We start from the raw sequence: 14,083 nt of genomic DNA on the forward strand, positions 1-14,083 counted from the left end.
AGGATATTAGCCTAATATTTCACCTACTTAACTGGAAACAATAAGAACAAACACGAATGTTGTCAAGATTCTTGCTCTGGTAATCCTGGTTCAGTTTGGCAAACACCTTTTGTTCCTCAGACATTTTTTTGCACTCTTCTCCTTTTTTGTTATAACTTTTGGCAGTCTATAGTACTCCAAATGTTTTTCCCGGTCCGACTGATTAGTACAGCCCAAAACGTAACAATAGTTGACCATTTTTAGCAATAATCAGGAAAATTTGCAAGTTTAGTTCAGTATAAACCAGAAATTTTACCCATAGGCTTACTTCTGTGTTAAAGTATACAGTGGATAATTAAAGCATTGAATCAAAACCAAATAGTTATTCAAATTAATCCACAAGTGACACATGTTCAGCTGTTGTATGTTTGTTTATTGATACAAAAAAAAAAAAAAAACTAAAACAAATATTCACACAAGAACAACCATAGGTAGTAACAAAATTTAAAAATATATAAATTTATCAACAATTATAAACCTTATCACCTTCCAATGTAGTGTTTTACAGAAATACAGTATTTAGCACATCAGGCTCACTGCATATTAAAAGACAATATTGGCAATCTGACATGCTGAGTTATATGATAAATGTTTACTACATCCGGAACAGCATTTTGAGTTATCAGTTGACTTGATTATATTTCATACAGTTGAAAAGAAAGTCACAGTCTCAAATCATCTAAAAACAAACAAAAGCAAACAGGATACACAAAAGTTAATACAGAATCCAGTGTCTCCAACTCAACCTGGAAAACTTCATTCAGGCATTTCTAAGCACCTTTCGATTATCTTTTTCTTTGCTCATGCATGCAGAGCTCTTATATATTTTTTTTTTTATTTTTTTCCTCATATGCTTATTTTTTTGTAATAAATATTTCTCTAGATACACATCCAATGTTTTACTTGACTAAACAGTCAATTTCTCAGTGCTGCATTCATGTGCAAAGACACTTTAGCTTCCGAATAATGCTAAAATCCACTTTAAGTTTTAATTAAGCTTTAGATCATATTTATTTGTGTAAATATTGAAATCTTCAGACCGCAACACAACCTACTGATATTTCAAGGGATATAACTCCACTTGGCACATACACGCACACACATATTTGGGCACCTTTGCTATTACACAAATAACATAAATTAGATTTTAATGAGAGGTGTATACTTAACATATAAATCTCATCCTGCCCATTTATTAGTTTTTTTTTGTTTAACTAGAGCTGTTAAAGCACAAAATGAAAGCTCCAAGCACCGCGGAACTGAGCAGAAATTTACACCCAATTTTTTTGCTACTGTATGTGTCTGTTCAGTGTTCATCATCACCTTATTAAAATATTGTGGTTAGGTTATGGATGTTCATGCTGGGTTTGGACTGACTAGACATTTGCAATAGCCAGTGAAACGATAGTGAGTAATTGAGATGTTTTAAAGTTTTATAATGTGGCTGTTTGATTAATAAATATGCAAATACATAAAACACAAAGCTATTAAAATATAGAATATGTACAGGTTGCATATCCTGTCAAAAAGCCTCTTATAATAACCAGGAAAATTTAAAAGATTAACTTTTTGTTTAGAAGATCGTCTGTGTTTTAGAGATGGACTTAATGGTTTAGACGGATCTTAGTGCCATCTACATTCAGCTCAAGAAAGCAAGGAATCAGAGATATGCATCAGACGAAGATTTCAAACAGTTTTGATACATTCGCAAACTTGCAATTACTTTTTGAATAATTAAAACATCATATCTCCAGTCTTCAAGTTTAAAAATTAGAGTTTTTGAGAAAAAAAAAAAAGTACAATTATGATTGACGTTTATCACTCTGTGAAAACTTTTTATTAGGTTAACACACTTTATCATACAACAATAAATGTAGGCAGTAATGAGCACCTTGACTAACACTGACTTGTTAGTAATACTAGTAATGGTGGAAAACTATCCACCGGTGTAATAAAACAAAGAATGTACTGAAGCCAGAAAAGGTTTCTTGGCAGTTTGGAAGTACTGGTTCTGCCTAAGATATGGATTTAAGACCAAAGCATGAGACAGTCTGTGATCTAAAAGTGCACAGAGCCTGGAAAATAGCACCTACTCACTAGAAACAAGTACCAATATTGGTAGCGTGCGTAATAGTTAAAGGAACAGTTCACCAAAAATTAAAAATCATTCTCAGGTCATCCAAGATGTAGAGTTGGTTTCTTCATGAGAAAAGATTTGGAGAAATTAGCTTCACCTACTCGCTGCTGGATCCTCTGAAGTGAATGGGTGCCGTCAGAATCAGAGTCCAAACCAATGCTAAAAACATCACAATAATCTACAACACAACTCCAGTTGCTCATATGGAAGAAAAAAAATCCATGCTTATAAAAGTCGAAATGATGACATACTTAAGTCATAATTACAAGTTAAAAAAAGTCGAAATTATGATTTACTTAAATCGAAATTATGAGATAAAAAGTCAAACTTCTGACTTAGTTAAGTCATAATTACGAGATAAAAAGTCATTAGCCATAGGAGTGGTCTAATGATTTTTATCTTGTATTTAGTCATAATTTCGACTTTTTATCTCATAAATATGACTTAACTAAGTCATAATTATGACTTATGACTTAAAAAAGTCGAAATTATGAGATAAAAAGTCAAAATTATGACTTAAAAAGTCGAAATTATGAGATAAAAAGTCAAAATTATGACTTAATTAAGTCATAATTTCGACTTTTTAATCTCGTATTTCTGACTTAAGTCATCATTTCGACTTTTTATCTTGTAATTATGATTTAATTAAGTCATAATTTTGACTTTTTATCTTGTAATTACGACATTTAAAGTCGACTTAGTAAGTCATAGTTTCGACTTTTTAAGGCATGGAATTTTTCGGACCTGGCGGAAACAGGCTTCCATACGCTCAAGAAGAAAAGTTGCATGTTTGAAAGAAACAAATCAATCATTAAGGCATTTTAACTTTGCTTCTGGTCGAAATATGAGTCCATAATTCATAATAATGCTTCCTCAAGTGAAATAGTCCATCCCATTTTGTCTTCTCACATCAAAATCCACTGACATATTTGTTTAGACTCTAATCTATGCATATTTCTCTCTTGATTCACTCTGTGGTTTAAAGTTAAAACATTGTTAAACATTAATGATTCGCTAAGGAGTCGCTAAGATCACTTGTGAATTATTGTGATGTTGTTATCAGCGGTTTGGACTCTCATTCTGACGGCACCCATTCACTGCAGAGGATCTATTAGTGAGCAAATGTAATGCTTAATTTCACCAAATCTGTTCTGATGAAGAATCAATCTCATCTCCATCTTGGACGGCCTGAGGGTCAGCAAATGTAATTTTTTGGGTGAACCATTTCTTTAACCAAGAGTGGAATGACCCTTGAATAGGTCACATTACAGTGGTGATTTAACTATTGTTAACTATTCCAAATCAAAATTAAAGTCAACCATCTTACCCTGTTTTCACATCCTAGAAACTTCCAAACATGTTCAACTCTTTTAAATGTGTTCTTTACATCATCTCAACCTCTAATTAACATCCATAATTGATGCAACGTTTTCCTTTAAACCTTGTTTGCTTATTATTTACATACAGTAAGGATGGATATACAGTAAAAATCCTTACAATGAAATAAAAAGTGCAAATGTCAACAACAAAACTCGGACGCTACTTAAACACTGTCACGATGTAAAAAACAAATAAGTGCTTTTAATCATGTAAACTTATAAACAAAGCAGCAAAATGGAACATTATCAAAAAAATGTGAGCAAACGTTGACAAAATGTTGCTCAATGTGTGAAAAAGCAACAACCTGTAGGGGGGGGCAGTCTGTCTCTTTGCACCCGAATTTCACGATCTGAAGACGTGCACGGCTCGAACCACGTACTGTCGGCAGATGGGACACTCGTTCATGCGTTTCCCACACTTGCTGCAGGTCACCATGTGGCCGCACTCCAGCAGGACGCAGTCAATGGGGGAGTCCATGCAGATCTTGCACAGGTTCTCCTCCTGGCCGCTGGGCTCAGCAGGATCAGCTGGAAGATTGGGAGAGATTTAGTTATCAGATACAAGTACAGTAGTTTTTAATATAGCATTTTGGGGCAAATTGCCACAGTATGCATGAAACATACCTGCTTCTGTTTTTGTATTTGAAACTGAAAGTAAAAGAAAGTGCAAGAGCATCAATTTCAGTAAATTTGAAAAAACAACAGTATATACACTATCATGATTCAAAGGGATAGTTCACCCAAAAATGTAAACATGGACTATTTTAACATCCTTACTACGTTTCTGAGCCTTGACCGTGGTAGGACCCTTGCTGTCTATGGAGGGTCAGAGAGCTCTCGGATTTCATCAAAAATATCTTAATTTGTGTTCTGAAGATGAACAAAGGTCTTATGGGTTTGGAACAACATAAAGGTGAGTAATTATTCACAGAATTTTCATTTTTGGGTGAACTATCCCTTTAACTTACACTACTTTTTAAAAGTTTGGGACTGGTAAGATCAGTAGGAACTTCTTTGTTGAAAGAACACGTATATGCTCATCAAGGCTGCTAATTACAAATTAAAATACTTGCTTATTATTTTACTATTTTTTAACATGTAATTTATTTCTGTGATGGCAAAGCTTAATTTTCAGCTGCACGTCATGATTTATTTTGAATTAGCATTTTTTTGATGAATGAAAAGCACAAAAGAACAGCTCTTGTTTGAGTTTAAAACTTCTGTAACATTATAAATGTCTTTACTGTCACTTTTGATCAACTGACTGCATCCTTGCTGAATACAAGCGGTAATTTCTTTTCTTAAAAAAAATCTTTCTGACTCTCAAACTTCTAAATGGTAGTGTATATAATTTAGGATGCTTATTACAGTCGGATGCTGTCATTCTACTTGTTTGGAAAAATAAAATACACACGCTAAAGCATAAAACTGTAAAACGTTTCAATGGGCCTCATTCATGAAACACAAGCAGAACAGATTTTGTATAAATCATTCATAAAGCTGCTGACATGAATCTTTGAATGAATTCAAATGTATTTTCAACATGTTAGTTGGCACGAAAGAAACGTACACCTGCTTTCTCCCACGTGTAAATGCTGTGTAAAATGTTCTTTTTGGGAAACCATTCACACTGAATTTTAATGCACTACCATAACAATAATTCACAAGCTTGTTTGCCCTGTCTTTTTTTGTAACTGTTTAACTTTGGGTAAAACCAAAGTCCCTTTCAAGGACAGTCTGTTCACTCGGCAGTCACATTTGCAATGCCCCCTGGCAGTTCATCCAAGACTAAGTGCTATCTAAATCTAAAATTTTAAAAACTGCTTGCTGATTAACTTGCAATTAAATTACATATTTCAAATCAGCAAACAAAATCTGAAATGAACTGCCCCATGAATGGTGTTTTTTATGCTCAAATAGTGATTAAAATTTCGCAGTTGCTTTTTGCATTTCTCCCATTCATAGTATAGGAGTGAACCGTCTTTGTATTTATTTTCTTTCTTTCTTTTTTTTATAATGCTTTATTAATTCAATGCCACAAAAACAAGAGGTCCGTCTTTGTATTTCTATAGTCTTTGGTAAAACGCAATGGTTGTCACTGTCACTTTTTAACCCAGCCATCCAATCAATGGAGGAGATTATGTCTTATAATTCTGATAAGAAAAAACAACTCGTCATTATCTCTTTTCTCCTCTGCTTAAAATCATGAGTTTATACCTCACACTTCTGCCTTTTTCGCCCCGGGATTGACAAACTTGCTATTGTTGAGTTAAATTTTATTAATTTTAAGTTATAAAATATGAGATATAAACTAGCATAATATAGATAATATAGGTAAATGTAAAATGGGTTTAAATAGTATTTCATGCTGTAGCTGTAGGGCTAATACATTATGTCCCCTATGAACTGCATATTTGAATATTATGTAGACCTATTATTTAAATCAAATTCTTTAAAAGTAGAGTAATTATAGCAGGTTTCATCCATTAGCCTGTCTGTTTAAACGTCTGCGTTTAGCTTCAAATGGCGACTTTGACAAAAGTATTCTATACAAATGATTTGCATTCCGACATCTTACATTGCTGGTTACTTAATTTTTATATTCACTAATATTCTTCAAAATGAGATATAGTAATACGTTCTTTCATTGATCATAGCAACCAAAGCATCTCAGCTGGAAAAAAACGCTGTGCCACCAAAACGTTCTCAAGCGCCACCCGCTGGCAGTTTCCAGAAGCCTGTTGTTTTTTCAGTTGGCTAAAAACACTTTGGTGGACACACGTTAATTGAATAACATGTTATGGATATGTCCTATTACTTTATTTTTGCATTTATGGATTATACTGAAGCCAAACTTTAGAAAGGAGTCCAGAATATTCCACAGCGTTCCTGGACACGTAACGTACGTAGTTGTAATTCATAAACGGGGATTATGCTAATTGTGAATGAGCGTGCACGTATAGAGAGTTTTCACAATGTGACATCAATCGGACATATTAGCTGCACTGAATGTAAACAATGCCACTGAACCGAAAGAAACTCACATATTTTGATGAGTATTGCTGAAAATGGTAAATTATATTGTAATGTTTTGGGCTGTACTTATAAGTCGGACGGGGAAAAACATTTGGAGTACTAGACCGCCAAAAGTTATAACAAATCAAGGAGGAGAGTGCAAAAAACTGTCTGAGGAACAAAAGGCGTTTCTGATTGGCCAAACTGAACCAGGATTTCCAGAGCAAGAATCTGAACAACCTTCGTGTTTGTTCCTATCATTTCCAGTCAGGTAGGTGAAATATTAGGCTAATATCTTAATTAATACTGGCTCATAAATATCTTTACCAGCTATTAAGCCAGGGCTGCCAACTCTCACGCATTCAGCGTGAGACTCACGCAATTGACACTTTTCACACGCTCTCACGCCACACATCCATTTTCTCACGCAGTCAAAATCACCCTCAGTTAAAACTGGATTAATAAGATATTGGCTAAACAGATTTGGCAAAAGCTCCAGAGCGTATTTGTGTTTGTGCTCTGGAAATCGCCAAAAGACAACGTGTTTTTGTAGCGCCGAGCAATGTAGCCAATCACAAACATATATGTTGATCTAGAACGCCTGTAATTGGCCATTGCGTTCTGAATTCACTCACCTCTAAACGCCAGATTGCACTTGCCAGTCCTCTCACTGTAAAATAAGCGGTTCATTGATAATAAAAGGACTTTTGCGATTAACTGAAGCGACACGTTTTAATAATTATCAAGGAAGGGCTATTGCGCACTCCAAGGCTAATTATAATCCGTTCAGAATTTTCAAAAGTTTCGAGAGTGATAAATCTCATGAATGAAGGATTCTTTTTCGAAAATGAGAAAAATTTAATTTCTCACAACAGCAGACTAATATATAAACAGCAAAATATTTGAATTTTTCGTGTCAAAAAAAAAATTAAAAAAAATAAATTATATATATATATATATTTAAATGCGGTTGTAATTATTTATAAAAGTATAATGACTAAATCTTGCAATTCTTTCATTGTAAATTGCTTTTCTTGTTGTGGTAAAAAGTTAACAGTTTTGCAGCACTGCAACAGTTACTTTACATCATTTTATGATAAAAACAGACTGCTCATGCGAATGTGTGTAGCATCTTTGCTTGTATCAAGATTAAAATGCAGTGTTTAGTTCTAATTTTCAATGTATTATTATTATTATTTTTATTATTATTAAAAATGTTTAGTTGTTGTAGTAGCAGCCTCTGCAAAAACAGTTTCATGGCCAGGAAAAATATTTATGGCTGGTAAATTTTCTCAAATCACCCAAAAATGTAGAAAACTGTAGAAAAAGGTAAAATAACATACCGGTGAAATACTTGTTTTTATTTACTTTACAGAACTGTTTTCAATATTACTGTTGTTAATATAAAATTATTATTGTTGTTGTTCTTTCTAATTCTTTTTTAATTCTAAATTGTTTGGTTTCTAAATATACCAGTGTGACAGTAATTTAGACTGAGACACCATATCACACTAAAAAGAGGATTGAGTCCCCTTTAAACCTCAAGATCAAGTCAATTGACCAGCTTTTTTCTTTGTTTAGTTTGCACACTGAAACTGTATTGGAGCTCTTAATTGTGAACTCTCAAAGTGCACCAGATAGATGAATTTTACTGTAAAATGTACAAAATTTTCTTACGGGGGAGCATGCCCCCGGACCCCCCTACAGGGACGGCTGTGGGAATTCTCACTCCAAGCTGAAGTCAAAAGTTGGCAGCCCTGATTAAGCTATTAAGTTTGTTAAAATATTGCACCCTTTCCTGCTTACCAAGTCTTTCTCTATATGATTCAGCAGCTTCCACATGTTTTTTTCCATGGTTTAGACAGCATAAATGAGCAGAACAACATATTCAGTAGTATATTAACCATGCAATCCATGCTGTTGTTTACATCCGAGTGTCTCCAATATGACCATGCATCCAGGTTACTGACCAAATCGTGACATAAGCGCAAACCCTCTATTTACAAATAATTTCAAATTCACATGTTCAAAGGATTAGTTCACTTTCAGAACAAAAAGTTTACAGATAATGTGCTTACCCCCTTGTCATCCAAGATGTTCATGTCTTTTTTCTTCAGTTGTAAAGAAATTATGTTTTTGGAGGAAAACATTTCAGGATTTCTCTCCATGTAATGGATATGTATGGTGCCCCCAAGTTTGAATTTTCAAAATGCAGTTTAAATGCAGCTTCAGAGGGCTCTAAACGATCCAGCTGAGGAAGAAGGGTCGAAAGGTTATTTTTTTAAACAAATTGACAATTTATATACTTTTTAACCTCAAATGCTTGGCTTGTCTCGTCTCTGTGATGCGCATGCGTAGTCTGTGTGATCCAAATCGTCCTACAATGCTGTATTACCTGTTTTTAAAGTTTGATCTTCTTTGTATGTTCACTTTGTAAACACTGGGTCTGTACTTCTGCAGCGTTGTAGGACGATTTTGAAGTTGGGGAAGAAAATGAGACATAGCCTAAGTGTATTGACCCGGATCTCACAGACTACGCATGTGCATTGCAGAGACGAGACAAGACGAGTATTTGAGGTTAAAAAGTATATAAATTGTCAATTTGTTTAAAAAATAACCAATCATTTTTCTAGATAAGACCCTCCTTCCTCAGCTGGGATTGTTTAGAGCCCTCTGAAGCTGCATTTAAACTGGATTTTGGAAGTTAAAACTTGGGGGCACCATACATGGAGAGAAATCCTGAAATGTTTTCCTCAAAAAACATAAACATCTTGGATGACAAGGGGGTGAGTACATTATCTGTAAATCTTTGTTCTGAAAGTGAACTAATCCTTTAACTATCAAATCTGATGTTTACGAAGTGTTTGTGAATCCAGAGTTTTCAGGAAGGTCTGTTTTATATGCAAATCCCTTTGAATGTACTCATATATTTATGCAAGTTTCATGAATGAGGCCCGTTGTGTTTTAGAATTCCATTATACATTAATTAAAACAAACTAACAATCAAAACTGCAATTTCTTGGTTACCAACCCAGATCTTTAAGCACTAGGCAACTTTATCGCTATTATAGTTTCACAGTGTTCAAGCAGAAAGACGTACCCAGGTTGTGAAGGTCTTTCTGATCATTAAAGAGGTGGGTGACCTTCTCCATTAGTTCCCATTTCTCACAGCAGCCCTGGTAGTTCACAAAGTTACGCGCCAGAATCTCCTTCAGCTGCCGCACGCTGAGGCCTTCGATGTCCTCCACTCGGCTCAGGTCAGACAGAGAAGCTCTTCTGCTGTGCACAAGCGTCTCCTCACTGTCTGTGGACTAAGTGAAGTGCAAATAAAACATTAATACTAATATTACTGCTACTACTATATTCAAACATACAGCATGTTCGAGTCATACCTCTTCCTCATCATCTTCATCATCTTCTTCACCCTCTTCATCTTCTCCTTCTCCATCTCCATCTTGATCACCATCTTCTTCCTCTTCCTCCTCCTCCTCGTCACCCTCTTCATCCTCATCCTCATCCTCCTCCTCCGTGAGGGCTTCAGACTCTGCAAGAGCATGGGAAGGCAGAGGAGCCGCAGACGGCTGTGAACGGGATTCGGCACTGCCACTCCCCCTGGGAGTTTGTTGAGCCAGCACCAGCTCCACCAGCTCCTCCTTCTCTCGGCACATCTGCGTGGGGGTTTCGTGCAAGTGGAGATAGTCACGGAGGTCTTTTACCTTCAGCCTCATCAACTCTGCCCGTTCGAAAAAGGTGCAGTGGAGCCGCTGACAGGTGTGGCACATCCGCGGCCGGAGGTCCATCTGCACCGAGCAGCGGCTGCAGAAGTTGTTTTTGCAGTCCACGCAGACATGCTATGAAATGGATTGAAATCAAAAAACGCTCAAATCCAATTTTTGCTGTAATTGCAGAATATGAGTAGATGTAACCTGATTTACCGTTCTTACGGTGTCAAACTGGCCTCCGCAGGCCTTGCACAAGTGTTCGGGTGGTGCTGGGAGGGGGCTGGAGCCCGAGTTTGTGTAGGCCAGGTGCCATGAGCTGCCGTTTTCTTCCACGGTGGCGGTGATGTCCACACAGAGCAAGCTATAACATAAGGTCTGCACAAGCCATCCTGCCCATACCACAAAGTATTACTTACAAAAATATAGACCAAAATATGTGTATGGTTTTCTTGGAGTCAATATATGGGAAACAAAACTCTATTTGGCTCTATATTTGAAGAAGTGACCCTATTAAATCAAGTGTTTTAAGAAACATTTCAATATTGATAAGCCAGTGTAACTAATAAAATAACTACAAATCAAATTGGATAAATATAAATTAGTTAGTGTAAAAATTTTCATCTTCATATTATGGTCAATCTAACCTGTTTTTATATTGTAGCTTTTCTTAATAAAATTACAATTTTTGTGAAACTTTTTTAATTAACCTTGATAAGCATTTTAATAGGGTTATCAACCAGTATGAATTATATACTGCTATAGTATTTATTTATATTTTGCTTTTATTTTAATATTTTCAGGTTTCATTAAATTTCAGTTTAGTACTTTTTTTTTTTACATATACATTATTAGTCAAATGTTTTTGGACAGTAAGATTTATAATGATTTTTTAAGAAGTCTCTTCTGCTCACCAAGCCTGCATTTATTTGATCTAAAGTACAGCAAAGACAGTAAAATTCTGAAATATTTTTTTTCTATTTAAAACAACTGTTTTCTATTTGAATATATATTGAAGTGTAATTTATTCCTGTGATTTTAAAGCTGAATTTTTAGCATCATTACTCCAGTCACATGATCCTTCAGAAATCATTCTAATATTCTGATTTACTGCTCAAAAACATTTATTATTTTTATTATTATGTTGAAAACAGCTGAGTAGAATTTTTTTCAAGTTTCTTTTACGAATAGAAAGTTCAGAAGAACAGCATTTATCTGAAATAGAAATCTTTTGTAACATTATAAATGTCTTTATCATCACTTTTGATCAATTTAAAGCATCCTTGCTAAATAAAAGTATTAATTTCTATAAATGTTCCATAATGTTCAGATAAATGCTAATCTTTAGATCTTTCTGTTCATCAAAGAATCCTGAAAAAATGTACTCAACTGTTTTAAATATTGATAATGATAATAGCCATGTGACACTGAAGACTGGAGTAATGATGCTTAAAATTCAGCTTTGAAATCACAGGAATAAATTACATTTTAAAATATATTCAAATAGAAAATAGTTAGATTTAAATAGTAAAAATATTTCACAATATTACTGTTTTTGCTATATTTTGGATCAAATAAATACAGGCTTGGTGAGCAGAAGAGACTTTTGACTGGTAGTCTATGTTTCTATTTAGCATAACTTATTTCTGTTTTGGTAATTTTAGTAATTCAATAGTAATTAATTTTATAAATTTTTTTCTAATTACCATTGAGTTTTTGAGTTAATTTTTTTCACCTAATATTTACAGTATATCTTATTTTATTTCAAGTAACCAAAATGATTTGGTCAGCATACAGTTTAATTTTTAACAGTAACAGCACTGTTATTACCAAGTGTTTTATATGTGCCTATGAGAATAATTCGCCATGATCAAATACAAACAAAATAACGTAAATATGACTGTTCATTTTGGCCCTGTTCGTTTCCCAAAGAAGTAATGGTAAAGTGCATTACTACTGCGATTGCTCTACTGAACATTATTGTGATGCATTAAGACATTTAAATGTATGCATGAACCAAGAAAGCTGCCTACCAAGACTGCTTTGCTATCATGGGCGTTTATGATGTCCAAAAATGCTGTCTAGATAGGCAGAACGCAGGTTTTGAGACACAGCCATAGACTGTATCTTGCAGAATATAATGATGGTAACTGAATGCATATAAGATCTTACCCAAAATATCCGTTGCAACGTCCTATTACAGCCATAAAATATACGTTTAATCAGGAACGCATAAACGATAAAATACTAAATGAACGAGTACGCTCTGTGCAGAAATACAGGTGAAATCGCTCTGCAGTTCCCTTGACTAACGCAAAGAAGTATGACGCCAGAACGTGTAATCACGCGAGAGGAGCCGGCGCCTGGCTAAACGAGGGTTTCTTTCGGTGTTGCCATGTCCGCATTTTCCATTTAAATTCATTTCATAAACATAAATAAATACATACATGAAAACTAACTAAATTTAATAAATATATAACTAACATTAACAAATTCTGTATTATCATTGTAAACACCACAATAAATCAAAGGAAGTGTATATATATAAAACACAATAAATACCGAAATATATGAAAGCAAATTCTAACAAATTAAATTAGACTAAAGGTGATTATTTAATATATAGCCTATTGCAAGTAATTTAAAGAGTTAAAGGTATTCTTTTTTCAGATACTTTAAGGACTGGAATTAAAGTTTAAAATATTTTGAAATACCACAAAACAATATTTGTTTCTCGATTTTTTTTTTCTTTGTAGCGGGATTTGGCAACACAATTTTTTCTTCCTCTCTTGTGGTTTAGTGATAATCAGAGTTATACTGCCATCAACTGGGCTACAAGGATGTACCATAGACTGTAGGGCTGTACATAATATCTCTGTTTCTTATATATTTACTCCACAATTCATTACGTTCAGAATTAATATTTTTTTTGGGTTTGTTTTGTTTTCTTTGGCATTCAGATTTTTGTTTTATTTACGCCTTTATGTTACTAATCAGTTTTTTTATATCTATCTATCTATCTATCTATCTATCTATCTATCTATCTATCTATCTATCTATCTATCTATCTATCTATCTATCTATCTATCTATCTATCTATAATCTAGATAGATAGACAGACAGACAGGCAGACAAAAGATAGATAGATAGATAGATAGATAGATAGATAGATAGATAGATAGATAGATAGATAGATAGATAGATAGATAGATAGATAACGTGGAAAATCCTAATCTTAAACACATTTCAACTTAATTGCATTTACACACGCCTAACTGCATCATGCAAGGATTTAGGAATCTGAAGGAGCTATACTGAAGGAGCATTTACTGTACACTGTCGTACAGCCAAACAGGGGAAATAAGTGGTCCTTTCTGCACCAGAAGAGTGCGCTGTTTCTTTAACTTTGGTCCTATTGATCCAGAGCTGCTCAGTCAATGTCCAAACAACCACTAGATTAATCTAGAGAGGTCAATAGATAAGAGGTGATGCCCTCAGTCGTGATGACCCTTGAGCAGAGCCGCTGGTTCGGGCTAACTCGGTAATCAGGTTACCTACTGCAAATCCTGTTTGAGTCGGCTGTTGGGTGTAACAAGTGGATTGTGCCTGACACGTTTATAAGACTACGTGGTTAAGAGGAAAGTGCGGGCATTAGCAACAACCACACATTGTGGACTTGCGATACCATTTAATTGTGTATGATCTGAAACTAGGTATTGCTAAGACTAATATTGTCAATGTTAATATCAGTCAAGTAAATTATTATTACTACTTTTGCGTATTAGAGTGATAAA

General features: G+C 34.5%; 1 protein-coding gene across 1 annotated transcript; it reads right to left on the minus strand.

Moving 5' to 3' along the window:
* Positions 1-415: 415 nt before the first annotated feature.
* On the minus strand, positions 416-12,602 carry LOC141293086 (E3 ubiquitin-protein ligase rififylin-like). The gene is made up of 6 exons (XM_073825139.1): positions 12,462-12,602; positions 10,506-10,681; positions 9,963-10,421; positions 9,671-9,881; positions 4,180-4,203; positions 416-4,083 (listed from the first exon to the last, which is right to left on the minus strand). The coding sequence occupies exons 3-6, from the start codon at positions 10,368-10,370 to the stop codon at positions 3,899-3,901; spliced, it is 828 nt and encodes a 275-aa protein (XP_073681240.1). The 5' UTR covers positions 10,371-10,421; positions 10,506-10,681; positions 12,462-12,602; the 3' UTR covers positions 416-3,898.
* Positions 12,603-14,083: the final 1,481 nt, after the last annotated feature.

Source organism: Garra rufa, chromosome 19, assembly GCF_049309525.1.
Source record: "Garra rufa chromosome 19, GarRuf1.0, whole genome shotgun sequence".
In the NCBI taxonomy this organism is placed as follows: Eukaryota; Metazoa; Chordata; class Actinopteri; order Cypriniformes; family Cyprinidae; genus Garra; species Garra rufa.

Coding starts and splice junctions, on each gene's coding strand:
- LOC141293086 (XM_073825139.1), bottom strand. CDS start 10,370: ATGGACCTCCGGCCGCGGATGTGCCACACCTGTCAGCGGCTCCACTGC. Junction 4,204..9,670: donor GAAAGACCTTCACAACCTGG/GTACGTCTTTCT, acceptor TTTTACTTTCAG/TTTCAAATACAAAAACAGAA. Junction 4,084..4,179: donor AAATACAAAAACAGAAGCAG/GTATGTTTCATG, acceptor CCAATCTTCCAG/CTGATCCTGCTGAGCCCAGC.